The sequence below is a fragment of the Arachis hypogaea genome, chromosome 13 (assembly GCF_003086295.3).
Source record: "Arachis hypogaea cultivar Tifrunner chromosome 13, arahy.Tifrunner.gnm2.J5K5, whole genome shotgun sequence".
NCBI lineage: Eukaryota > Viridiplantae > Streptophyta > Magnoliopsida > Fabales > Fabaceae > Arachis > Arachis hypogaea.
Window position 1 is genome coordinate 92,777,983 of NC_092048.1, and position 27,003 is coordinate 92,804,985.

At 35.7% G+C, this 27,003-nt stretch overlaps 1 protein-coding gene across 1 annotated transcript; it reads right to left on the minus strand.

Moving 5' to 3' along the window:
* Window positions 1-1,084: 1,084 nt before the first annotated feature.
* Window positions 1,085-8,262, minus strand: LOC112732383 (DExH-box ATP-dependent RNA helicase DExH10). Its single transcript, XM_025781091.3, has 16 exons — window positions 7,023-8,262; window positions 6,560-6,874; window positions 6,357-6,461; window positions 6,175-6,243; window positions 5,746-5,913; window positions 5,587-5,658; window positions 5,368-5,484; window positions 4,943-5,125; window positions 4,682-4,840; window positions 3,514-3,603; window positions 3,328-3,420; window positions 2,852-3,005; window positions 2,588-2,736; window positions 2,416-2,511; window positions 2,009-2,101; window positions 1,085-1,711 (listed from the first exon to the last, which is right to left on the minus strand). Exons 1-16 carry the CDS (start codon window positions 8,022-8,024, stop codon window positions 1,601-1,603), a joined length of 2,976 nt encoding a protein of 991 aa, XP_025636876.1. The 5' UTR covers window positions 8,025-8,262; the 3' UTR covers window positions 1,085-1,600.
* Between the last annotated feature and the right edge of the window lie 18,741 nt (window positions 8,263-27,003).

The following is a 27,003-nucleotide window of genomic DNA, read 5'->3' on the forward strand; positions in this document are numbered from 1 at the left end:
AATTAATAATTAAAATAAACATTTTTTTCTTATGAAATACACGTTTTCGTTATGTGTAAATGAGCTAGATTGAAGGCACTTCAAGCACCCTCACTACCATCTTTGACTTCTGCAGTCTAGACGAAAGAGACTGGAGATGGTAATGAGGGAAGCTTGAAATGCATTCACGTCAACTCCAAGACGGCGGTTATTAGGGGTATCCGCAAGAAAAAAAATATTTTATAAAAGTACTGAAAGAGGTCGGAGATGGTAGTGAAGTTGCTTGAAAAGCCTTCACGTCAACTCCAAGTCGGCAGTTAGGGTATTCGCAAGAGAAAAAATATTTTATAAAAACACTTTTATTTGAAAAACATGTGAAAAAATAGAATTGAAATTAATGCATTAAAAAATATTGAGAATTTTGAATTTATAGAAAAAAATGAGAAAAAACTGGTGAAAAGACTAATTTGATGCACGACATTTAATTTCAGGGACTAAAATGAGTCACTTAATGCAAAGTCAGGGACTAATTTGGTGCATATAGAACGATAACATAATGGATGACACGTAGACGAATACTATTGCGACACGTGGCACAAACGAACATGTGGCCAAATAACATTATGACACGTGACACAACCATCCACGTCAACATGCCACGTGTCACTGGTCACCACATCATCATACCATTACACGTGGCCAAATTATAAAGTGACACGTGTCACTTACAATCCACGTCATCATACCATGTCATCACGTCGCTAATGAAAATGGGTCGGTGACTAATATGGTGCATTTTTTTCAATCTCAGAAACGTAATTGGTGCAATTGGAATCTCAGAGACGATTTTAGTGCCGCCAATTTCAAGGACCATTTTAGAGTTTAACTCCTCCCTCTCTTGCTCACTGGCTACATCTGCCTCTCCATCCTCATCACAGCCCTTTCACTCCCCTTCTCTCTCACTATCTCGCCATTCCCACTTATCGTGCTCCCACTCACCTAACCTAGCTTCTACCTTGATCAGCAAGATCATACCTGAACGGGCTAATTTTAGACTTAGCTGTTGATGGAGATACGGAACATATAGATTTTTCCTTTCTCCAAATTTTTCATCGAAGAAAATATTTCACAGTTTTATAAATCAAAGTTTTAAACAAAAAAGAAAGAAAAAAGAAAAAAGAATCAAGGTCTTCAGTCTTCGTCTTCCAGTTTTAAAAAATGGAGCATGACATACAACTTACAGTAAATCCAAAATTTCTTTCTAAAAATTCTCAAAAATTACAAGTCAACATGACTCCCCAGTCCTCTGCAAGTTAATGATTGAATCTCGTATTCTTCTCCGCTACAAGCTTCCGACGGGTGAAATATGCTACCAATCTGAACCTTCTAAGTGGATACAAAATTTCATAACCCTACATGATCCCACACTAGGACTTCTACTGACGGGAATTTTCTGATTCTACAATCACTTCCCTTCACTATTGGTGACTGTATATGATGTGAATTAAGAATTGCATATTTACAAGGAAAAGATTAGTGCACCCAGAAAAATAGGATGCAACCCAAAAACTGTAGCGGCCATAATTAAGGAATGGAGCCAATGAACTCTGTAGGCGGCAAATCATAGGTACAGAGAATTTGCAAACATAATTCCTCGTCGAAGGCTTTCACCTGCGGCTGTAAATTTCTTCTCCAAATCGACCTCCCCAACTGCATTAGCAGCAGCACGCAACTGGAAGGAGGCAGGATTGTCAGATCATACAAAATTTATAATTTCATTATATTGTTCACCTTTGGTTCCAACATCGAATCAAACCAAGATTAATAGTGATAAACAATCAATTCACATTCATAACCTCATTATATTGAGCATTTATTGTATAAACCTCAGTAGGCAAATTTTGAATATTTTGTTAGGCAAATTACCCTGACGTCCCTTATGGTTAGTTTACATTACCCATTATGTTATTATATCAACTTATACATTAAAGCCACACAATTATTATTTGCAAAAGGAATGACAATTCACCTGATTCAAAAACTCATCAAGCCTTCTAGCACTCCTGATGATACTTCCCTCAAAGACGTCAGTCATTTGTATAACATCCGCAAAATTTGCACCCTTGAGAGAAAAATTCAAATGGAAAGACGATAGATTAGTATAACTTTATAACAAGCAAGAAATTCCCTTCTCTTGTTTCTGTTCCTTACTTTATTTTTCCAATCCCTAAAGCAAATAGCTGTCGAACAACAGTTCATAACCACCCATTCCTAACTATGAATATACCCAAAAAAATGTACAACAAATATTACTTAATCCAGCATTTTTCAAACAAGCAGTAATGCAGTTTCTACTTTTAAACTAGTCAGCCAAATCAAGGAAACAGAAAATATAATAACAAATTCTCAATATAGCTGAAAGTGTGTATAACTAACCTTTGACCAAGAGTATATTACATCCATCAAGTATGGCCTCACTGTTGACTCTACGTACTCATTCACATTTATATCCAATTTGCATTCATGTTGTATCTGTGACCAAAAAGTGATACCGTTTATACTTAGATTCATAAACTCTTAAGGAAAAAAATATGCCAAATTGTAAAACCTCTGCTATCCTTCTTGCACTATCTTGAAGCTGTTGAAGAGGTCTAGCAAGCTCAGTTCTCAGTTGTATCTGCTCAGTTGATTTATCTCCTGGTATAAAACAACTTGCTAGGGCAGCAACTTGGTGATGATCAAGATCATTAAAGGTACCTAAGCAAGAAGGCAAAATGAACAAACGAAAAGGAAAATTAGATTATGTACCATAATGAACTGCAGAGGGAAGGGAACTATTATGGCCTAGAAAGTAATCTATATATTGGTTCACCATTAAACATTAATTCAGTGACAAGGAGTTCATCGCCTGTGTCAATCAAGCAGGCTGCCCGTCCCTTCAACTGAACTACACCATCAGCATCAATGTGACCAAGCTTCTTCAAGACCCGTGAGCGATTCTTTAATTCTTCACGAAATTTTTGTAGCTAAAAATGAATAAATTTTGATTTCAGTAACTAGCAAATCAGTCAAAACTCCCAACACAGAAACAAACATGCAACAAAGTTCAGGCAAGAAATAAAGGAGCACAATTATCCATAGTCCACCATAGAGCACCGTGAACTTGATTATAGAAATATAAAAACAAACATAACCTTCAACTGTTAATTGGCAATTAACAAGGTGTAACTACATCAGCATGTATATGAATCCATAGCATCTACAGACTTGATTGCTATCTAGTTCCAAACCTCCCAAACATGATCAAAATAAATACATGGCGTAGAAATAAGTCAGCAAACTCAGTACCTGAGAATCACGCATTTTCGTCTTCAGTTGCTGAATTTCATGATTTACTTCTGCTTTCCTCTGAAAGCACTTAATTTGATCCACATCTTGGTGCTAACTTACAGCAAAACATCAAGAAAGATCAAACCAAAGAACTTCAGACACATAATAAATATAATAATGACCATAGAACTCTCATTAACGAACCTTATGCATAGGATGAGAAAATAATTTTTTCTCAAGTTCCTCAATTTGGGCTACAAGCTCGACTATCACAGAATCACGTATGTCCATGTCCTGAAAATTAACATTAACCAAGCTCCAAAATCACATGCTAGAAGAACCTCAGTCACTTAATAACATGAGAACAAGAAAGTTGAGTAATTAAGTTCAGATATGAAAAACAAGAATAGAAAAAAGATACACGAAGCCACTCAATGTTTTAGTTATCCAATGCAAAGAGTGGAAACATTTTCATTTATAAAACATGTGGCAGTGTAGTGAATTTTAAAATTGTAATTTCGGCGTTCAAGTTCAATTCCTTACCAACAAAACAGATGACTTCAGTAACATCGATAGTACAACTTTGACTAAAAGAAAAGATAAGAGAAAACATTGGTACTCTACATGCCTCTGGGAACCTTTTTCTTAATATTTCTTTTTCTTTCTATCCAGCTCGGTTAGTAGTTAGTACAAAGAACAGCATAATAACCACCATCCCATAAGAAACAAGGTTTAATAATACAAAAAACCACTTAATTTACTAGCAATTCAACACCCCTCCTTTGAAAAATTTATCCGAGAAGCTGACAGCAGAGGTAGGTGCTCATTGAAGGTGTGGTGGTGAAAGGGAGATGGAAGCAGCATGGTAGTTGAGGACGATGGCAGCGGCAGGGGGAAGTGAAAGGAGAAAATCCACTGGGTGAGGGAAGGTGGAATGGTTTTTGTTCCAGTTTGGAAATATAAAAAATAAAAAATAAGAGAAATGGTTTTTGTGATGTGAACGTATGCGAAGATCAAGAGTTGATGCCAAGGGGGAGGCTGGAATTGGGAAAGGGGGAATGGTGTTGTATGTTAAATAACTATATTTTTAATCTAATAGAAGGTAATACATCAAGCACTTTTGCTTCTTGAAAACTAAGAAACCAAACATGTTTTTAATATTTTCATTCTTTGAAAACAGAAGATAGAAGCAAATCAATCATGTTCTCTAAAATTGAAAATTTGAAAATGAATAGTGTTTTTTAGAAAATGAAAACATAAATGTTTTCTTAAACCAAATGCACCCTTATTTACCCTCGTTCTTTTTGATAGAGATGAAACGATGAAATCAGCAATTCCAGATAGTTGAGCAATGAGTAAGGAGAATAATTACCTTCACAGGGTTAAGCTTTGGAAGACCTTGAGGAAAACGGTTGCCCAGCTCCTGTACAGCAAGCAATATGCTCTGCCTTGCTTCCAAGGGCCGAAGGTCAGGAGGTATGGAGACCCTCAATTTACTAAGAGCAGCAATTAATGGTAATTGAACAGGGACCTATAGCAAAATTAACACAACTTTTTCAGATACATAACATCTGTTTGATACAGATTATGACATTTCAAAACAATAACATAATTGTTTAAAACACGAACTTACCACGTGCATTTCACCTTTCTCTCCAGGGCGAGGCGGACATGGCTTTGGCCGTGAGCTATTTTCATTTGAACTAGGTGAACAATGAAGCAAAGTATCAACTATATAACCACCACCAGCAGGTTTCTTAACAACATTGACAACAACACCCCAGCCCCAATCAGTTCCACCTTCTCTCACTCTGATCTGCAAAGTTAGAAAATCCATATCAGTAAAATATGATATATGGAGAAGCAACAGAATATATACTGAACAGATGAATGATAAAATGTTCTTTTTATTATATATATATAAAAAAAGCAGAGACTGAGACTTAATGGAAAAAGAAACAAACAAAATGCCATAAATTCAGTTCCACACTGATGCTAAAAATTACAGAGAGAACAAGAATATGAACTCATTTCAAACTAATGGTAAATATCACTTACCAATCGACCAGGGACAAGAAAATAAAGAATCATTTCAGGTCTTATTATTTGTGCCATCATCTTCTTTTCAAGCTGTGCAATTTCCAGTTTCAGCTTATGATATTCAGATACTTCAGCCTACATAAATTATATATAATATATAATAAATCAATCAATATACTAATAAAACACAACACATTATTAAGAAAACAAAGCTGAACACATTCAAACAAAGATTACCTCCCCTGAAGCATCAAGCAAAGCTACTTCTTCCTCTAGCTTTGACACCCTTTTCCCTATACCAGGTAAGGCCTGAAAAAGAGCTAAGAGTCCATAAATAATCGATCATAGTGAATAAAATGCTGATGTGATGTTTAAATAAAATGGTTCAGTAGAAACCTTTTCATATTGAAATTGATGAAATGAATTTTTTATCACGTGTTCCGCGGTGAACTGGCCTTCAGCACGGCTCATCAAATTTAAAATTGAGTAGTAGCTTAACCTGAAAGTACTAACTAAAGGCGCAGGTTTACCCAAAACCATTTCCTTGAGGTTATTCATTTCCATCTGCACAAAGTAATTGGATACATATAAAATTCAATAACGTAAAACCATTTGGCAGGTTATCAAGATTCCTGTCCACAGTAAAACTAGAGACTGTGATTCAAACTAGAGACTGTGATTCAAACATACATGTACATAAACAGCTCAAAACTAAACAAAGAACGAAGGGTTCACAAGGTTATTGGATAGTGTTCCAATTGCAGACATCGAAAAGACAGAGACACAAACTAACAAAATACAGAAAACAGTGACAAGTAGACTTACTTGCTCATCAATCATTATGATACAAATTCCGCGCTCATCCTTGCCACGACGCCCAGCTCTTCCACTCATCTAAATGTACCAAATGAATTGTATGATAATGTCTTCATAGCATGGATAAACAACCCAAACATCACCTCCACCACAAGAGCCCAGAAATACAAGAATAATAATATATCACTCACCTGTATATATTCACCGGATCCAATATATCGGTGACTATCACCATCCCACTTTTTAACGGCAGTGAACACAACAGTTTTTGCTGGCATATTCAAACCCATTGCAAACTGTAGAAAAGTATATCTAAGACTCCTGTCCTTTCAAAAGTAAATCTTTTAAAAAATAATAGTACACAATAGAAGCTGGAATCTGGAAAAAATCTCACTGTCTCAGTAGCAAAGAGGGCCTTTACAAGGCCTTCCTGGAAGAGAAGCTCAACCAATTCTTTGATGACAGGAAGAAGGCCAGAATGATGGACAGCAATCCCTCGCTGAAGGAGTGGCAACATCAACTCAATTGCGGGTAAGCTCCTGTCATCTTCATTCAAACAGAGCACTGCACTGCGAAAAACATCTTCCACTGTGTCCTTCTCCTCTTGGGTATTGAAGTCAAGCTTAGACATCGACATTGCATGCTGTTCACACTCTCTTCTGCTGAAGCTAAATATGATAACAGGTTGGAATTTCCGTTCCATTATCATCTGAAAAAAAAATATCAACTAACAATGAAATTCTTTGTAATCATACTATGTCCATCCACTAAAAAATTCTATTAAATATCTTTTTATATCGGCTTTGCATGTAAACAACAAGATGAGCCCGGCAATAACACAAAGAAGGACAACTGACCTTGACAATCTTGTATATGTCTGACCCGCCAGAACCTCCTTTTCCATGTTTGCCATTGGATTTAGCACCCCTGCCTCTGTCGACCACTTTCTGCTTTGAAAAAGTATCCTGCAGCTTCAAGAAATTCTCCTCCCTGAACTGCTCATTTTCATCAACAACCAAATACAATCCACTGCCCCCCACGGGGAAAACATAGTGCTGCAAAGGAGTAGGCCTAAAGTCAGTGTACACAACATGGCAAGGCTGCTTGTGAATATTACAGATCCACTCTGCAAACTCGGTTGCATTCGACATAGTTGCAGACAGAAAAACCATCTTAATAGCGGGCGGCAAAAAGATTATACTCTCTTCCCAAACAACACCCCTCTCACGATCCTTCATATAATGAATCTCATCAAAGATAACCCAAGCAACTTCCTTCAAAACCTCAGAGCCCCTGTAAAGCATACCCCTAAGAATCTCAGTAGTCATAACAAGGCAAGTAGCGTTAGGCGAAAGGGTAACATCACCGGTCATAAGCCCAACATCTTTGAACTCATGATGGAGCTCCCGATACTTCTGGTTGCTGAGAGCCTTCAGGGGCGAAGTGTAGATGACTCTCTGCTTGTCCCTGAACGACATTGCAATGGCGTATTCGGCGACGGCGGTTTTTCCAGCGGAGGTGTGGGCGGAGACAAGCACTGACTCATTGCGCTCGAGGCACGCAACAGAGACACTCTGGAAGGGGTCGAGGGTGAAAGGGTAGGTTTTGGCCATGGGACCATTGTAGACAGGGTTGGAGAGTGTGCCATGGAGGGATTCATCCTTGGTGGAGTTGTAACCGCTGGGAACAGCGACTTCGTGGACGCAGGTTCGTGCTGAGCTTCGAGGCTTCTTCGGAGATGGTTTTTGGGGTTCTGGTGTTTTGGTTTGGGTTGGGATTTCGGTGGTGTGTTCTGATTGTGAATCGTATTCAGGTTCCTTCCGTTTTCCGAGTGTTGGAGATTCCTTTAGTTCCTCCATTGTTTAGCTCAGTTCAGTGCTTAGCTGCTGCTACCTGCAACGGTTTCGGACAACCAGAAACCCTAATTGGGATTCGGACGTTAGAATTTTGACTTCGAAGCCGAAATGGAAATAACTTTTTTTCTTTTGGGTGTACGGAAAACCCTATATTTTTTTTTTGGGGGTCATGGAAGAACTCTATATATAGTTTTCCTCCTTGCCTATGCTTCCTTCGTTGCGTCCTCAGGCCCAAACCTAGTTCTTCTCCACATACTTTTCAAATTTTTATTTTTATTTTTATTTTTATAGTAAATTTTATCTTTATCTTTATAATCTTACAAATAAAGAACTTAAGTAACGTTTGATTTCGGATACAGGACACAGAGACATAGACAACAAATATTTAAAACGTATTTGGGAGCAGAGATATGGACACATAATACATTGTCTTCAAAACACTATTTTATATTTTTGTGTCCACTTTTTCTACGAAGGACAATGATAGATACAAAATTTAAAAAGGTAGACACAAATTTTTTTATCAAAATTTTTTTCTTTTCTATCCATAGACAAAGGCGAAGCTTAGTTCAGATAAGGGGTCATAGCTTCCAAACTATTTATAAAAAAAATAGTAGTATTTTTTTAAAAGATAAAAAATAATTTAATTGGCTTAAATATTTTACTATGACTTAAAGTATCCAATAAATTCAATAAGCAATACTCCCTCTATCTTTAAGTTCAAATATAAAAAATTAAATATTTTTTATTTATTTAATTTAATATTATTTTATATCTTACTGTTTATTTAATTTAATTTTTTATATCATAAAAAATAATAGAATATTCAATAAGTATTAATATTATTGTATTTGTATAAATTGATAAAAAAAATTTGATAAATATTATAAATTTTAATATTTGTCCTTCTAACTTCTTCTTTACATATTTTAGGATATATTCAAATTTTTATATAAAATAATAATGAAAAATCAAAGAATTAATACATTTTTAAGAGGAAGACTAATATTTAAAAAAGAGAACATATAACTTTACAATATCAACACTTGTAGATAGTTCTTCTACTTTAATAAATCACGAAAAAAGTGAGATACAACCTTCAAAAGTTTAAAAAGTTATATCTGATGAGTTTGACCTTAATTTTTTGGAACGAGACCCTGAAAAACAGCTTTAAATTTGGCAATATCACCCAAACCAGAGAGATGAGATTAGACGAGCTTATCTTAAATAGATCTATATAAAAAATATCTTGACAATTATTCTCTATCTGGTCTCCCAAAATTTTGTTTCAAGTTCCGCCATTGTCCATAGATATTTTTATTATTCTACTATTATCTCTTCTTATTTTTCCTAATTTTAGTTTCTTCTCTACATAGTAGTTCTTCTTTCTCTGCGTTCTTTTTTTCAGACACTCTCTTTTTTTGGTAGAATTTCTTATTTGACTGTATAATTAATTTATTCTTTTTTATCGTTCATTCTCTTCTTTATAGCATGCTATATTAATGGAGACTTAATTCACTTTTCTACTTTATGTTACTTTAGTTATTCTTAATTTTGTTACTTTAATACCATTTTTATCTTATTGGTTCATAGACTAATTCTTCTTGTAATTTTCTGTACTCTTACGTACTCTTATTTTTTATTAAATTAATTTGTACTTGAAGTAAACAATTTGAAATCACATGGCTATTTTAGTCATTTCACATAATATCTTAGTTTTATCCATGTCTATCCAAACATAATACAAGACAATACATTAGTGTCTTATCCATCGTATCCAAACACAATACACAAAAAATAATTTTTAGTATCTCCGTTCTATTGTCTCTATCTTAGTGTCATGTCCTTTGTCCTGTCTCCAAAAACAAACGCTTAAAGAACTTTTATGCTGACGTGACACTCATACATTAAGTTTAAAAATTTATTTACTTATATGTGATTACTAGAAAATTTAAAATTTTATTTATAAATTATAAATTATTATTTGCTTAGATTATTACTTTTTAAATTTTAAATTATACTTTTTTAAGTTGTTAAATATTTAGCTTTTAATATTATTGAAATAATTATTTACATAGGTATTGTCACTAAAAATTTTAAAACATTATAAATTATTATTTGCTTAGGTTGTTTTTTTTTAAATTTTGAGTTATTTGCTTAGGTTGTTACTTTTTAATTTTTAATTTATTTGCATATTATTTTTTAAAATTTTTAAAATTTTATTTATAAATGATCTTTATCTTTATCTTTATCTTTATAGTAATATTTATAGTAATATAAATGGGGAGCTCTTATCTTTATCTTTATTTTATCTTTATCTTTATAATAATACAAATGAGGAGTTCATATGCTGACGTAGCGTTTATACGTTGAGTTTGGAAATTTATTTTCTTAGGTGTCGCACTAGAAGTTTTTAGAATTATACTAGTATTTTTACCCGTAATTACGTTATGGGAATATAAATCTTTTCAAATTATGTCGGTTTTGTCCTGACATTATAGATGATTATAGCACAAAAGATTTATATAATCAAACTACTTTTACAAAAAGATCGTACGGGACAAAAGTTTTCGTTGGCTAAGAAGACCAGGATCTCCGTAGATAAAAATCAAATAATAAGATTTTTAGTTATTATTTTCATGTGAAAGAGTTTGATTTATTACTAATAATTAATTTTAATATTCGTTATCTAAAATTTGAAACGATTTAACTTTTATACTTTTGATTAGGTGTTAAGTTTGTTGCACAAATAGAAATAATTCATTTTTATTCTTCCTATTTAAAAATAATATTTTTTCTCTCTATTTATATAAAAATATAATTAGATATTAGCATGAAAAAAATTATATTGATAGTTATAAAATTAACTCCAAATTAATTTTTTTAAAATAATTAAATCTTAATTTTAACTTTTAATCATAACATTAGTATTCTCTCTAAATTATATTTAATAAATATTTAAAAGAAGAAAAATAAAATATAGACTAAAAAGATAAATAGTAAAAATTTAAAACTAAATAAAAAAATTAAAAAATATGTATATAATAATAATAATATTTTTTATTTGAATTATATTATTTTGTTAATTTTATTTTTTGTAGAACAAAAAGATAGAAAAAAATAGAAAACGAAAGAAAAGAGAGAAAAAAATAAAGATGAAGATTGAGAGAGGGAGTTTGTTAATTTTGAAAGAAAAAAAATTATTTTAATTATAATAAAAATATCTGACGACACATTTTGATTTGTCAAATTACTAATAAAACATATAAATTACAAATTATATATAGAGTGGGAACTGGAAAGGGTAGAAAGAAATAGAAAAAATGAGAAAGATAGATGAGAGAATTTAAGAAGGGAGTTTATTAATTTTGGAAGGAAATATTTTTTTCTCAATTTGAATAAGAGAATGTCATATTGCACATTTGGTTATTAAATTAGATAATAATATATAAAAAAATACTGTAATTTAGACTTGCAATATCAATATATTAATAGTAAACTGGATAAAAAAAATATAATATTATATCAAAGATTTTTTTAAAATCATAATTATAATTTATAATTGAAATTATAATTTAAACATTTTAAACGGGGTAATTTCATTTAGAGAATTCATAATTCAAACATAATTTTTATACACTTAATAGCTATATTATTCGAGTTAATATATTTAATACTATATTTAAAAAAAATACGAACAATGCATATCATATTATTTATTTATTAATTAAATTATTACAATTCAAATTAATTTTAATAGAATAATTTAAAATTATAATTTCAATTTTATTACGTGCATGGCACGAATTATTACACTTGTATATAAATATATCAGAATTATATATAGAATGAGAAGGGTAGAGAGAAATAGAAAAAAGAAGAGAAATAGATGATAGAATTTAGGAAGGTAGTTTATTAATTTTAGAAGAAAATATTTTCTGTCAAATTTAATAAGAGTGTCATGTGACACATTTTGTTATCAAATTAGATAATAATATATAATATAATATATAATATAGCTATATTTTAATTTCAATTTTAATATTTTAATTTTAATTTTAATATAATTAAAAAATGTCATGTTGCACATTTTGATTGTCAAATTTATCATTATTTCATTGATAATGATATATAAAAGAGGAGGGGAGAACTCTTTAATTTTAGAGGGAAAGATTTGATTTCAATTGTAATGAGGAAATGACATCTGGCACATTTTGGTTGTAAAATTAGTAGGGATGAGGGAAGAATTCTTTAATTTTGGAGGAAAAAAATTTATAAATTATAAATTATTATTTGCTTAGGTGGTTACTTTTTAATTTTAAATTATTTGCTTAGGTTGTTTTACTTAAGTTGTTATTTTTTTAATTTTAGGTTGTTTGCTTAGGTAGTTATTTTTTAAATTTTAAGTTATTTGTTTAGGTTGTTATTTTTTAAATTTTAAGTTATTTAAAGATTACTCTTTGAAATCATAAATTATTATTTATTTAAGTTGTTACTTTTTAATTTTAAGTTATTTGCTCATAAATTAAAATTTTTAAAAATAAATTTATTAAACTAAATAATTATATTATTTAATTATTTAAATTTTGCTAAGAGAAATTTTATTTATAAATTAAGTAACAGCTTTTGTCGCATAATAAGATCTCTACTATGTTTAATACGCCTCAATTATAGTTAAGAAGGCACATTTTTTAAAAATTTGTTGATTCTTTTTATTTGAACACTATATTTAAACTTTGAATATTTGTGTTTCTTAGGATTTATATTTTAAATACATTTATATATTTATTTTATTGTCTGCAAATCTTTATAATCATACAAATGAAGAGCTTTTATGCTAACGTGACACTCATACATTGAGTTTGAAAATTTATTTACTTAAGTTGTTACTTTTTAAATTTTAAATTATACTTTTTTAAGTTGTTAAATATTTAGCTTTTAATATTGTTGAAATAATTATTTGCGTAGATATTGTCACTAAAAATTTTAAAAAATTATAAATTATGATTAGCTTAGGTTGTTATTTTTTAAATTTTAAGTTACTAGTGTTAAACCCGTGCAATACACGGGCTTATATTTTAATTTAACATGGTAAATTGAAAATAATATTTTATAATTATAAATTTATCGAATTTAGTATAACACTATTATTGTCATTATATAATATAAATGTACTGAATATGTTGTTTTATCTTTACTCAAAATAAAATACAAATGAAATAGTTTGAAGTCTATAATATTCTTAAACTATAAAAAAAGAGAGCTGAAGAAATAAGAACATATAGAACTGTAATAATAGCATGTCAATTTTACACTAAACTTTATATCATAAGGCTAATGAAAATTTATCGACAACCTAATTTTTTACTAACCTCATTAGAAAAGCAATTGGCATATGATGTTGTACTCCATGTTATACATTTTATTTCAAGTCTAAAAGTATAGTTAATGAATTATTTATATCTACAATAAATATTTGTACAAAAGTGTAAATCATAACATGTTACTAAGATGAAAATACTATTTTTCTTACCTAAATATTATTAAAAACTTCTTTAAATACGACATTTGTTGTTGATGACTTTGGATTGCTGTCTTTATCTAAAATTAGAACGTTCAAGCTATTGTGACTCTTAACTCTTGACAAAGCAATGTAAAGTTGTCCATGGGTGAACACTGTAACACCCTACTACATAAAGCTTTATACTTAAGCCGTAAAATAAAGGTGGTGTGGTGTTACGAGCTCTAAAACAAAATATATACATAATAGTATCTGAAAGGGGGTAATATATGAGGAGTTTTGGAAAACAGGTAAAACAAAATCGCAAAATAAAAAGCGCAACGCTCAGAAAACGAGATTACTTGCATGCTAAGAAATCTAAAGATCATAGGTGTAAATAAATAGAAAGAGAGAATAAAGAGTCAAGGATTCAGAATAACTAGCTCCTAACTCCGCCTGCGAAGCCAAGGCTGGCCGAAGGATATTTACATACATATATACGTATCCCAAAGTACCCAAAATACAGAGATAAAACCTTAACTCTCCTTAAACCTCTAAGAGGGACAAAATAAACAAGTTTCTTGGAGAGAAAAATAAGTACATATATACATGAACTGAATAACAAAAGAACCAAGGAACCACTCTGCTTCAGAAGTCCAAACGCCTAGCGAGGTGCCTCTCGACCTGCATCTGAAAACAACAACACAGTATGAGGTGAGAACCGGAGGTTCTCAGCGTGGTAAAGGTGCCACGCATATAAGATATAAGGTCCTGGGAATGCCAGAGGCAATCCTAGAGCGCCGACTCTCAGATTATACAGAGCAGTTCCATTATGGTATCAGAGCAGTTCGTTCCTGTAGAGCCTGAGGGACGGACTGACTATGCTTCTGGACATACTCTAAGTGTCTATAAATGCTAATTAGGATATCTGATTGATATATATGGCATGAATTCTCATGAGCATGCATTTGGGACTTTGAAATACTAGACTTGCGATATTGAGACTGATCACCTTGATATCACTTGTTTGATGTGAACAGGAACCAAATGGCATCTCGTCTCACCCGTGGGCGTAATCGAGGTCAAGGATGGAGAGGTAACGAGGTAACCATACTGGCAAGTAGTTTGACCGATTTTGTGACCGCGATGACGAGTGCTGTTGTGCTGTTGCTGCTGCGACGAGCTGAGTGATAGATAGGATGGAATCACAAGCTAGGACTGGCAACGATGGTGGTAACAAATATGAATGTGGAAATAATGTTCCGAGTACAGGGGTACCAGTGGGTTATCCGGAGCAAGTTAACACGGGTCAGGCAACGGGAGAAAGCTCAAAGAGGACTGAGGTAGCAAGGAGTAATCGCCGGGAACCCTTCACAAAAAAAGGAAAGATTACACCTAGGAGCTAAAGCTTCAAAAAGGGTCATTATGTCACTTCACATTCTCAGTGCCGGAACAATGATCAAAGAAATGACAACAGTCACAAACAGGATTCAAAAGAGCAGACTAGTACTCAACCGAAAGATTTGAAGTGCACGAGATGCACAAAGTATCATCCAAACAAACCATGCAGGGCCGAACTAGATGTATGTTACAAGTGCGGGAGACCAGAGCATATATCTTGGAATTGTTCACACAGAGAAGGTCGGGATGCAACCGAATCTGACTCTTAGACCCGAGGTAATTGCAAACTAGTAGTTGAATTTCTAACTTCCTTGCATACCATTAATATGTAATATTCATTCGTGACGCACGCAAGTTTTGAAAATCGTGAAGTCCAAGTCAATGATTAGTCGAAGGCTATTAGTTGTTGAGACGGAGTGATATTTAGTTAACTTAAAAGAGTGGTTAGGCTCTTAAAAGATAAGAATCAGAGTGATGCAGTGGAAGCGTGTTGGATTATAACTAAAGGATCAGAACTGTTGAGAGCTACGCAAACTTGTTGTTCAAAACCCAGTGACAGTGAGCCGCGAGGATGAGGAATGGGATGGACTCAAGTATTAATTGCTGAATGTTTAAGAGGCGAGTGAAGGTGAGACCAAATCCCTATACGCGAGAGCTTCCGAGGCAATTTTTGAAGACGTATCAGAATCACCGCCTTAGAGAGAGTGAGTTTGCGATAGATTTAGTGCCGGAAGTCGGATTAACTTCGATTACACCATGATAGAAGACATCGTGATAATCAATAAGATTTAGAAGGCGGTTGAAGGAAGTAGCAGAAAAGAAAGCCATTCGGCTCAGTGTTTCCCTGTAGGAAGTACTGGTTATGTTAAGTAAAGAAGGAAGACAGCAACAGGAAGCTCCACGCGAGAGTGAGGGTGCACCAACTAATCTTCACGACTTAATCTATCCTTTCTTTTATAGCTTACCTTGAAAACTCTATTTTAATTTCCTTCTTGAAAAACCGGATTCATCGTTTCTCTAAGAGCACCGCTAGGGGGCCAGCAATTTTCTAATTTTTGGGCCAGCAAACAACCGGCATTAGTATTTTTATACCTCAAACAAAATAAAGCCCAAATGCATAAAGAGAAAGTGTACTCACGCTCCTTTACCACACGCTCTTCTTCTTCCCCAAAATTCCACACACTCTCTCCTCTACACTCTTGCGCGCCATCTTTCTTGCTCTCAACACTGGAGCATGCTGATAAACCCATATTTTATGATATATTTTGTGCCTAATTTAAGTGATTTATTCAATCCTTCACTCACTTATTCATGTTAATTGCATGGTTTTACATTCCCTTCCTTATTATGTGATATATGTGGAATACATGTTTCCTATGCTTTAAAAATAATTATTTTAATTACTCTTTATTACCATTTGATGCCGTGATTTGTGTGTTAAGTAGTTTCAGATATTCTAAAGGCAGGAATGACTTAAAGGATGGAAAGAAAACAAACAAAAATGGAAGGAAAGCACAAAATGGAGTTTTTTGAAGAAACTGGAAGCGACGCGAACGCGTGGGCGACGCGGCCGCATGCCTGACGCGAAGAGAGCGCGACGCGAACGCGTGAATGATGCGAATGCGTGCCTTGAGCAGAACGCAGATGACGCGGACGCATGACTGAAGCGAACGCGTAATAAGGAAAACTCCAGATGACGCGACTGCGTGACCCATGCGGACGCGTGACAGAGGCTACGCACCAGAAATTACAGAAAATGCTCCCAGCGATTTCCGAAGCCCTTTTTGGCCCAAATCCAAGTCCAGAAGGCACAGATCAGAGGTTATGAAGTGGGAGAATACATCCATTCAAGGAGAGTCTCCAATTATTCACTTTTCATGATTTAGATGTAGTTTTTAGAAAGAGGTTCTCTCCTCTCTCTCTCTCTTAGGATTTAGGATTTAGGATCTTTCTTGCTTTCATGATTGTCCCTTTTTATTAGGTTCAACTTTCCTTTTAATTATTTATTTTCTCAATTTAATTTATGAACTTTCCTATGTTACAGATAATTCTCTTAATTAATGTTATTTGAAGTATTTCAGTTTATTATTGTTCTCTTTTATTTATGTTACTGTTGCTTCCAATCTGAAGACATTTTTATTCCAGTAGATTTACTTTTTCCCTTTTGGCCTTGGTTAAGAAATCAGTAACTCAGGAGTTATCAAACTCACGTGATTGATAATTGTTATCTTTGCTAATTGAATTGAACTTTAATAATTCCAGTCCTTTCTTAGGAATTGACTAGGACCTGAAGATCAGACTAATTAATTCACTTGATCTTCCTTTGCTTTAGTAAAGGCTAACTAAGTGGGATTAAGATTCAATTCTCATCTCCATTGATAAGGATAACTAGGATAGGACTTCCAATTTCTCATACCTTACCAAAAGTTTATTTTACAGTCATTTACTTATTTTAATTGCAATTTTACTTGCTCCTTACTTTCAAAACCCCAATTTACAATCTTCATAACCAATAATAAGAACATACTTCCCTGCAGTTCCTTGAGAAGACGACTTGAGGTTTAAATACTTCGGTTATCAATTTATTTAGGGGTTTGTTACTTGTGACAACCAAAACTTTTGTACGAAGGGATTTCTATCGGTTTAGAAACTATATCTACAACGCGACTATTTTTATAAAATTCTTTACCAGCAAAAATCCTAACGTCAAAATGGCGCCGTTGCCGGGGAACTGCAAATGTGTGCCTTATTATTGGTTATTGTAAATATTTTATTTTGCCTGTTTATCTATTTTTATTTTTGCTTTTTAATTTTTATTAGCTATTATGAATTCTCACCCCTCTCGCTTTGAGTTTGGTTTTAATATTGTTGAAAGGAGTGAAAGCTATAACAGGAATATGCATCAAGGTCAGAGAGATCAAAGATGGATGGAGCCAAGAGGATTTGATCAACTCTTTAGGCAACAACACCCTCTAAGATATCATGGACAAAGGCCATTCTACAATGCATACCAAGCTGATAGATATGGTGGACAACCTTGTAACTACCAACAAGCCCCACCCTGTGCCTATAGACCACCCTTTCAACGTAGCTTTGAACCGCCACACTCACAAGCGCCTTTTCACCATTCACCACCATATGATCCTTATTTACCCCAATCCCAATCCGATTACTCCCAAACACCACCACTTCCCTACATACCATGTCCAAATCCATCACCTCCAGAATCACAGGCTCGCCTCAAGGAAACAGTAGATCAACTTCAAACAATCCTTCATCAAATAGAGCAAGCAATAAGTCAATTATCTTCTAGACGTTTGAACATTTAAGAACCTTCCACAACCCCATGTGGACAATCTAATGAAGAGCGTAGCATGAAGGAGATACTAGAAACTCCAGTGGACAGAACAGAGCATGACTTCGTACTGGAACAAGTAGAGGAAGCTGTCATTATAGAAGAAGAAGAGTTGGTTGAAGACTTAGGAGACGCTGAACTTCCATGGGAATCTAGAATTGTGGAGAATTCTGTCAAGGACGTTACAATTGATGCTAAGGAGGATAGTGCACAACCCCCAAGGCAAGTCTTTTATGAAGAACTAGACGGAATAATCAAAGAAGCAAGTTTCCTTGATGATGATAGTCACAAGTCAAGTTCTCCTAGTAATGAACTTGCATCCGCAAGTGAATTCTCTGATATTGAAGAACCTTATCCAAGTGAATACGAAGAAGATGCGGAGGTAGATTTCTCTCAACCTCCAGCTTATGACTTGAGTGATGCGGAAGACATAGAAGACTTTGATCAGGACATAGATGCATGCGAAGAAGTTTGCAAAGAAGTGGAGGAATTCACAGAAGACCACAAGGGAGTAGAGCTTACAGAACCACTGGAAACACCTATCCCAAGGCCATTACCACCTAATACAAGCTTCAAGTGGGTACAATCCTTAACCTTTATCTTTACTTTTTCACTTGAATATGGTTTGCTTGAAACAGATGGCCAGCTTAGAGCTCTCTGCGGCTTTAAGAGTAAGAGGAAAATGGCTCGCACTCAGAGCTGGTGCACAAGGTTCAATAAGGTTCCATGCTTCAACTCGAAGTGCACGGATTGGTCTCATGTTCAATCGAATGGATCTCGGAACACGTTTAGTTATCTTGGTGAAAATCTAATTTATAAACCGCCCGGATGGAAAAATATAGGTCAAGACGAAGGCGGATTCAAAAGCAAAGTTTGGGATCCTGGAATCTATTCTGACATTCGTCACCCCGGGAGCCTGAGAATCTGGTTGAAGCTGCTCAGAAGCTTCACATGCCTAGTTTGGGACCCCAGAGGCTGTTGGCATTCTAAGCATTGGTGGATATTTCTGGATGAATTTAAGCATAAGCCACCATAACAGGAAGCTCATCCAATGTCCAACTTAAGGACTTTAATTAAAAGTGCTAGGTGGGAGACAACCCACCATGGTATGGTCGTTTCTTTTTCTGTTTTATTTCGTGTTATTTATTTTTATTCTTTTTCAATTGAACCTGAATATTATTTATTAGCATTGCATACTGCATAATTGCATAAAAAAAAAGGCGTGCGACACGACCGCATCACTCATGCATTCACGTCAGTTGCGAAAAACACCTCCCACGCGTCCGCTCATTCACGCGGCCGCGTGATCTGGAGATCGGCGTAAAGATCCAACGCCCAGAAAGTTGGGTAGGAATCGTGCGGCTGTTGTGCGTTTAGCACAAAACGTCCCACGCGGTCGCGTCCCTGACGCGATCGCGTCACTTGCACAACATCCATCCCACGCGATAGCGTGAGCGACGCGACCGCGTCGCGCGGATATCATAGCACCCCCAGTGGAGACAGAGAGTTGCGCTGAAACGACGCTGGAATTGTGCGTTTCGCACAATTTCCAGCGACCCGGTCGCATGCCTCACGCGACCGCGTCACTCACCCTTTTACCCACTTCATGCGATCGCGCCACCCACGCGATCGCGTCAACCACCCTCGCCTCCCAGCCACGACCGCGACGCCACCCCCCTTTTTTCTCCCTTCCCTCTCTTTCTTCCCTTTCTCTTCTCTCCCCCCCTCCACCACCGCTGCTCCCTCCGCCGCACAGCCACCGCCACCGCTCCATCACAGCCGCGCCTCCCACCATTACCCACACCCCCTCCCATCCTTCCCCCTTAATCCCTACCCCTCCCATTACCCCTATCCGAACCCCCTACCACCGGATAGCCACCACCGTCGCACCAACCGCCTGTACCGCCGCGTCAGTCACCACCACCACCACCCCTTACCATCTCTCTGCCCTACTTTCATTCATACGCCTACCAGGTTCCGCCAAACGCCGCTCTTTCAATTCGTAGTTAATTGCATATTTATTTTTTCCGTTTACGTTCAATATTAGGCTAGTTAGATATGCATGTTTGTAGTGGATTCTAGGTTGTTAGGTAGACTAGGATGTGGTTAGTGGATTTAGGCCTGATAAATTGCGCTGTTCGTACTTCTTGTTTTATCAATTTCGCAATTCTTATGTTGTTACTGTTCATATGCTGTTCTTTACTGTTGCATATTGCTTTTTACACTGCTTTTTCATGTTCATATTCCGTATCTGTATTTGAAACTGTATTTTAATTCATATGAACTATTCTGCTTGCTGTTTATTTTCCAGGAACATCCAATTTTAGCCGGAATGCTGCCCAATTTTCTATAAATCGTTTTGATTCTCATTCATGTCTTGGTTTTGGCATTTTCAATTTTGCTTTCTTTAGCTTTCACCAAACCAATTCATGAATGCACGGGCTAGCATTCTTATTCCTTTCGTCTCCCCGATTTATAAATCACATTCTTGCTGATTTGATTTCAAATTTTCGTTATTGGTATATCTATATGAATCATCAACACCTTGATTTCCTTGCTTAAATATGAGTTGTCTGTTGCTTCAAATTGTGATATTCTTGTTACTTAGAAACCAATCATCATGCCGCTTACCTTAACTTTCTTTTTACTAACTCACTGATTTTTTATTTCTAACCTCTTTTTCAATTTAAAACCACTTTTAACTTTCTAACACCCCCTCTGCTTTTTGACTCACTCTTCACTTTTACTTTTTAACTCAAGGCATGTTTATGGTTTTTCCTAATTCACATGAATTCTATTACTTTTTAGATTGAAATTTCTCATCTCAGCTTTTTATTCCCGAACCAATCCAAAATGCACAATTCTTCAACTCATTTAATTATTCTACTGCTCCTTTGCCACTATGTGCTTATTTTGTTATTTGCCTACTTATTTTCCTATTTTTATTATATCCTAGATTTCTGTTTTTCAGGATGTCTGACACCCAAAGAAAAGAAAAAGGAAAGGCAACAACTGGCAAACGGAAAAGAGGAGAATCCTCTATGTCCATCCTGGACATCATGCATGATGACTCCTGGCGAGAGAAATACTTTACCCCGCAGGAGAAGGCTGACCAGCTACTCCCTGCCACTGATCCCACTAAGTTTGCAAACAGATACTGCGAGCTGAAGTATCTGGTGTTTGCAACCTCCAGGAATCTGTACCTGGAGGGGACTCTGAAAATTCCGGAAGAACTCCAACAATACACCTCCGATCAAATCAAACAAAGAGGTTGGTTCTTCCTGGAGAGAAACCTGACAGAGGTCAATGCTTCTTGGGTAAGAGAGTTTTACTGCAATTACTTCAAAACTTTCCTAGATGCAGTGAACCTAAGAGGGAAGCAGATACTGGTCACTGAAGAGGCCATTGAGGATATTCTGTAGCTTCAGCCAAAATCCAATCAGCTTGATGGTTACCAAAAGGCTGAGGAGGACATGCGCTTCATGAAGTTTGACTGGGATGCGGTCAAGGCAAGGATAGCCCTTGACCCGACTGTCCCATGGGTCATGGGTCAGAACACCACCATGCCTAAGGGAATCAAGCAGATATACTTAAATGATGAGGCTCGGTGATGAGCGGATAATTTATACGCTTTTTGGCATTATTTTTAGTATGTTTTTAGTAGAATCTAGTTACTTTTAGGGATGTTTTCATTAGTTTTTATGTTAAATTCATATTTCTGGACTTTACTATGAGTTTGTGTATTTTTTTGTGATTTCAGATATTTTCTGGCTGAAATTGAGGGACTTGAGCAAAAATCAGATTCAGAGGTTGAAGAAGGACTGCTGATGCTGTTGGATTCTGACCTCCCTGCACTCAAAGTAAATTTTCTGGAGCTACAGAACTCAAAATGGCGCGCTTCCAATTGCGTTGGAAAGTAGACATCCAGGGCTTTCCAGCAATGTATAATAGTCCATACTTTGGCCGAGTTTAGACGACGTAAAAGGGTGTTGAACGTCAGTTCTACGCTGCTGTCTGGAGTTAAACGCCAGAAACAAGTCACAAACCAGAGTTGAACGCCAGAAATACGTTACAACCTGGCGTTCAACTCCAAGAAGGACCTCTACACGTGCAACACTCAAGCTCAGCCCAAGCACACACCAAGTGGGCCCCGGAAGTGGATTTATGCATCAATTACTTACTTCTGCAAACCCTAGTAGCTAGTTTATTATAAATAGAACTTTTTACTATTGAATTAGACATCTTTGATCAGTTGTATGCTATCTTAGATCACGTTTTGGGGGCTGGCCATCTCGGCCATTCCTGGACCTTTCACTTATGTAATTTTAACGGTAGAGTTTCTACACTCCATAGATTAAGGTGTGGAGCTCTGCTGTTCCTCAAAGATTAATGCAAAGTACTACTGTTTTCTATTCACTTCATCTTATTTCGCTTCTAAGATATTCATTCGTACTTCAACCTGAATGTGATGAACGTGACAATCATCATCATTCCCTATGAATGTGTGCCTGACAACCACTTCCGTTCTACCTTAGATTGAATGAGTATCTCTTAGATCTCTTAATCGGAATCTTCGTGGTGTAAGCTAGAATGATGGCGGCATTCAAGAGAATCCAGAAAGTCTAAACCTTGTCTGTGGTATTCCGAGTAGGATTCAATGATTGAATGACTGTGATGAGCTTCAAACTCGCGAGTGCTGGACGTAGTGACAGACGCAAAAGGAGGGTGAATCCTATTCCAGCATGATCGGGAACCTCAGATGATTAGCCGTGCCGTGACAGAGCATCTTGGACCATTTTCACAAGAGGAGGGGATGTAGCCACTGACAACGGTGATGCCCTTACATAAAGCCAGCCATAGAAAGGAGTAAGACTGATTGGATGAAGACAGCAGGAAAGCAGAGGTTCAGAGGAACGAAAGCATCTCTATACACTTATCTAAAATTTTCACCAATGATTTACATAAGTATTTCTATCCTTTTTCTATTACTAATTTTCAAAAACTACATAACCATTTTATATCCGCCTGACTGAGATTTACAAGGTGACCATAGCTTGCTTCATACCAACAATCTCCGTGGGATTCGACCCTTACTCACGTAAGGTATTACTTGGACGATCCAGTGCACTTGCTGGTTAGTTATGCGAAGTTGTGAAGATATCTTTAGACCATGGCTCTGTGCATCTGTTTTTGGTGCCACATCCAGGGAATCAATTTCGAGCAACAATTCACAACATGAGTAGCAATTTCGCATACCACTCGGCTATGGCACCAGATCCTGAGCAACTTTGTTATGCCGAGTACTCACGAGACGGAGCTACCTGCCGCTATGATCACCCTCCTATGGTGTGTGATGGAGGGTAAGGACCTATACCTGCCACGTTTCATCTAGTACTACATGGCCAGAGTCCACGTTAGAGGCACTCTCCCCTTTCCATATCTGATTACCCAGCTCGGCCGTCGAGCTGACGTGCCTTGGGAGGATGCTGATGAGAAGCCACCTGCTGCAGAATGCAAGAAGATTATCCCTCACAGCAGGAACTTTCTGGCTTTGGGCTACAGACCTCCATTCCTCACCACCCCTGATGAGACAGCCACATCTTCGGCTGGCCCCTCTTCATCTACTGCTACCCCAGCTACCACCACTGCACCTCCACCTACCTCAGAGCCAGTTTATCACCTCGTGCACCGCCTATTTCAGTAGCTAGACCAGATGGAGTGCCACAACCGGCACCGATATGAGAGATCTGAGTGTCGCAGCAAGCGACGCTATGAGCACCTAAAGCTGATGATACGATCTGGCGACATCCCCTCCGAGCCTGACACACCATCAGAGCCATCTGAGGAGGAGGCGGATGATCATGAGGCGGAGACCCATCCACAGAGAGAGGCTAAGCAGGCAGGCCCAGCGCAGGTTACGCCACAGCAAGAGGCCCCGTATCAGATTCAGGCTGCAGACCCAGCGATTCCTATACAGTCAGCACCTCCTCTGCAGCAGGCAGATCCTCAGACCACCACTACAGAGACTCCAGCCACCCATCCTTCCAGTGATGACACTCCTTCACACCCTGCTTGAGTGAGCATCGAGGATGATGCTTTATATTAAGTGTGGGGAGGTCGCCATCTCTGGCGTATTTTTTGGTGAAACACTACAGACTCTTTTTATTTTATTTTGTTATTTTTCTGTATTTTTATCTTTATTTTTATTTCTCAGTACTTATACATTGCACTTTTCATGTATTCTTACTCTATTTCTGCATTTTGCACTTTAGTTTATATTTTAGCCAGTTAGTTTAGTTGCAATTCTAACTTATTAGTTATAGAATATGTGGATTAATTAGTATAGTTTACCCTTTTAGTATATGATAGTTTGGTTTAAATTGAAAATAAAAATGAAGTAAACTAGAGACTTTAATATAAAAACAATCCACACCTTGTATATATAGCATTACATGTTAGTTAGTTAACAACATTTCATCAAGGAGAAACACTAAAACTTTAAAGCCACCCTAAGGTTTACATTGAGAATAATGGGAACTCTTAATTCTTCATTTGCATGACATATATAACTGAGATATGATTTTTGAGCTAGAGAACACACAGTCTGTGAGTTTTGAGCTTAATTGTATGGTTACATTCAAACCATAATATTTTATTCCTGTGTGTTTCGCCCTTCTTTTTTATTCTGATGTTCTTTACTTTGTTTTAATCTATATGTCCAATTATAGAATATAGATACATACCAAGGAAGTGATTGAGGCCATTGTTTGATTCTAGCTCACTTATCCCAAAAATTAGCCTACCTTTTACATCACCCTTGTTAGCCCCCTTGAGCTTTTAATCCCCTCTTGTTCTATAAACCACAATACTAGCCTTAAGCAGAAAAACAAAATAAAAATTCCAAGTTGAATCATTGGTTAACTTAAGATAGAAATTGTGTATTGTTTAAGTGTAGGGAACCTTATGGGAACATGGATTATAAGAAACAAAGGTAGAAAGTTAAAAAGAATAAAGACATTTCAAAATAAAAGTTTTGGAAAGCATGCTCATGTGAAATCAAAACAATTAAATTACCATGTGTATTAAAAAAAATATTTTTAATTAAACAAAGGGGATACAAGAAAGTTTCCCAATTGAAAAATAAAAAGAATTAATGCACATGGGACAAAGTTAAAGTTAATATATGAGCTTGCAATACAAAGTGGAAAAAATTGGGTAAATAGATAAAGAAGCTTTGCTTTATAAATATGTATGTTAGGTGAGATCTTAGACTAATCAAGGATTCACTTATTAGCTCACTTAGCCTTATACATATACCCTTACCTTTACCTTGGCCCCATTACAACCTTAAATAAAGACCTCATGATTTTTGTATGTCTGTATTCTGTAATTGTTGGTTGGTTAGATGAAGAACAAAGTTATAGAAAGTAAGAATAAAAAGAAGAATAGAGTGATTAACCCAATAAACACTGAGTGACTAGAGAGTAAACACAAAATTCAGTGAGGGTTCAATAGCTCATTAATATATATCTCTGCTTAAATTGTTAATTGTCTTGCAAGTTTGTAAAATATTTTTCTTTCCCATCTCAATTGTAAAAGTGCTTTATCATTATCTAAGGTTTGGCTATGCATATATGATTCCTTGAGAATGTGAATTAATTCAACTACATGTAAGTTTTATATACAAGTGAATAACAATTAGAATTGCATGATTCATTTAAATAGTTGCATTTAGAATAGATTGCATTGCATGAGATTCCACCACTTTAACTTTAATGGGGACATGCTATTGTTTAAGGGTGGGGAGGTTGATAAACCCATATTTTATGATATATTTTGTGCCTAATTTAAGTGATTTATTCAATCCTTCACTCACTTATTCATGTTAATTGCATGGTTTTACTTTCCCTTCCTTATTATGTGATATATGTGGAATACATGTTTCCTATGCTTTAAAAATAATTATTTTAATTACTCTTTATTACCATTCGATGCCGTGATTTGTGTGTTAAGTAGTTTCAGATATTCTAAAGGTAGGAATGACTTAAAGGATGGAAAAGAAACATACAAAAATGAAAGGAAAGCATAAAATAGAGTTTTTTGAAGAAACTGGAAGCGACGCGAACGCGTGAATGATACGAATGCGCGCCTTGAGCAGAACGCAGATGACGCGGACGCATGACCGAAGCGAACGCATAATAAGGAAAACTCCAGATGACACGACCGCGTGACCCACGCGGACGCGTGACAGAGGCCACGCACCAGAAATTACAGAAAACGCTCCCAGCGATTTTTGAAGCCCTTTTTGGCCCAAATCCAAGTCCAGAAGGCACATATCAGAGGTTATGAAGTGGGGGAATACATCCATTCAAGGAGAGTCTCCAATTATTCACTTTTCATGATTTAGATGTAGTTTTTAGAGAGAGGTTCTCTCCTCTCTCTCTCTTAGGATTTAGGATTTAGGATCTTTCTTGCTTTCATGATTGTCCCTTTTTATCAGGTTCAACTTTCCTTTTAATTATTTATTTTCTCAATTTAATTTATGAACTTTCCTATGTTACAGATAATTCTCTTAATTAATGTTATTTAAAGTATTTCAGTTTATTATTGTTCTCTTTTATTTATGTTACTGTTGCTTCCAATCTGAAGACATTTTTATTCCAGTAGATTTACTTTTTCCCTTTTGGCTTTGGTTAAGAAATCAGTAACTCAGGAGTTATCAAACT

Coding starts and splice junctions, on each gene's coding strand:
- LOC112732383 (XM_025781091.3), bottom strand. CDS start 8,024: ATGGAGGAACTAAAGGAATCTCCAACACTCGGAAAACGGAAGGAACCT. Junction 6,244..6,356: donor GATCCGGTGAATATATACAG/GTGAGTGATATA, acceptor TGGTACATTTAG/ATGAGTGGAAGAGCTGGGCG. Junction 5,659..5,745: donor ATCAATTTCAATATGAAAAG/GTTTCTACTGAA, acceptor GCTCTTTTTCAG/GCCTTACCTGGTATAGGGAA.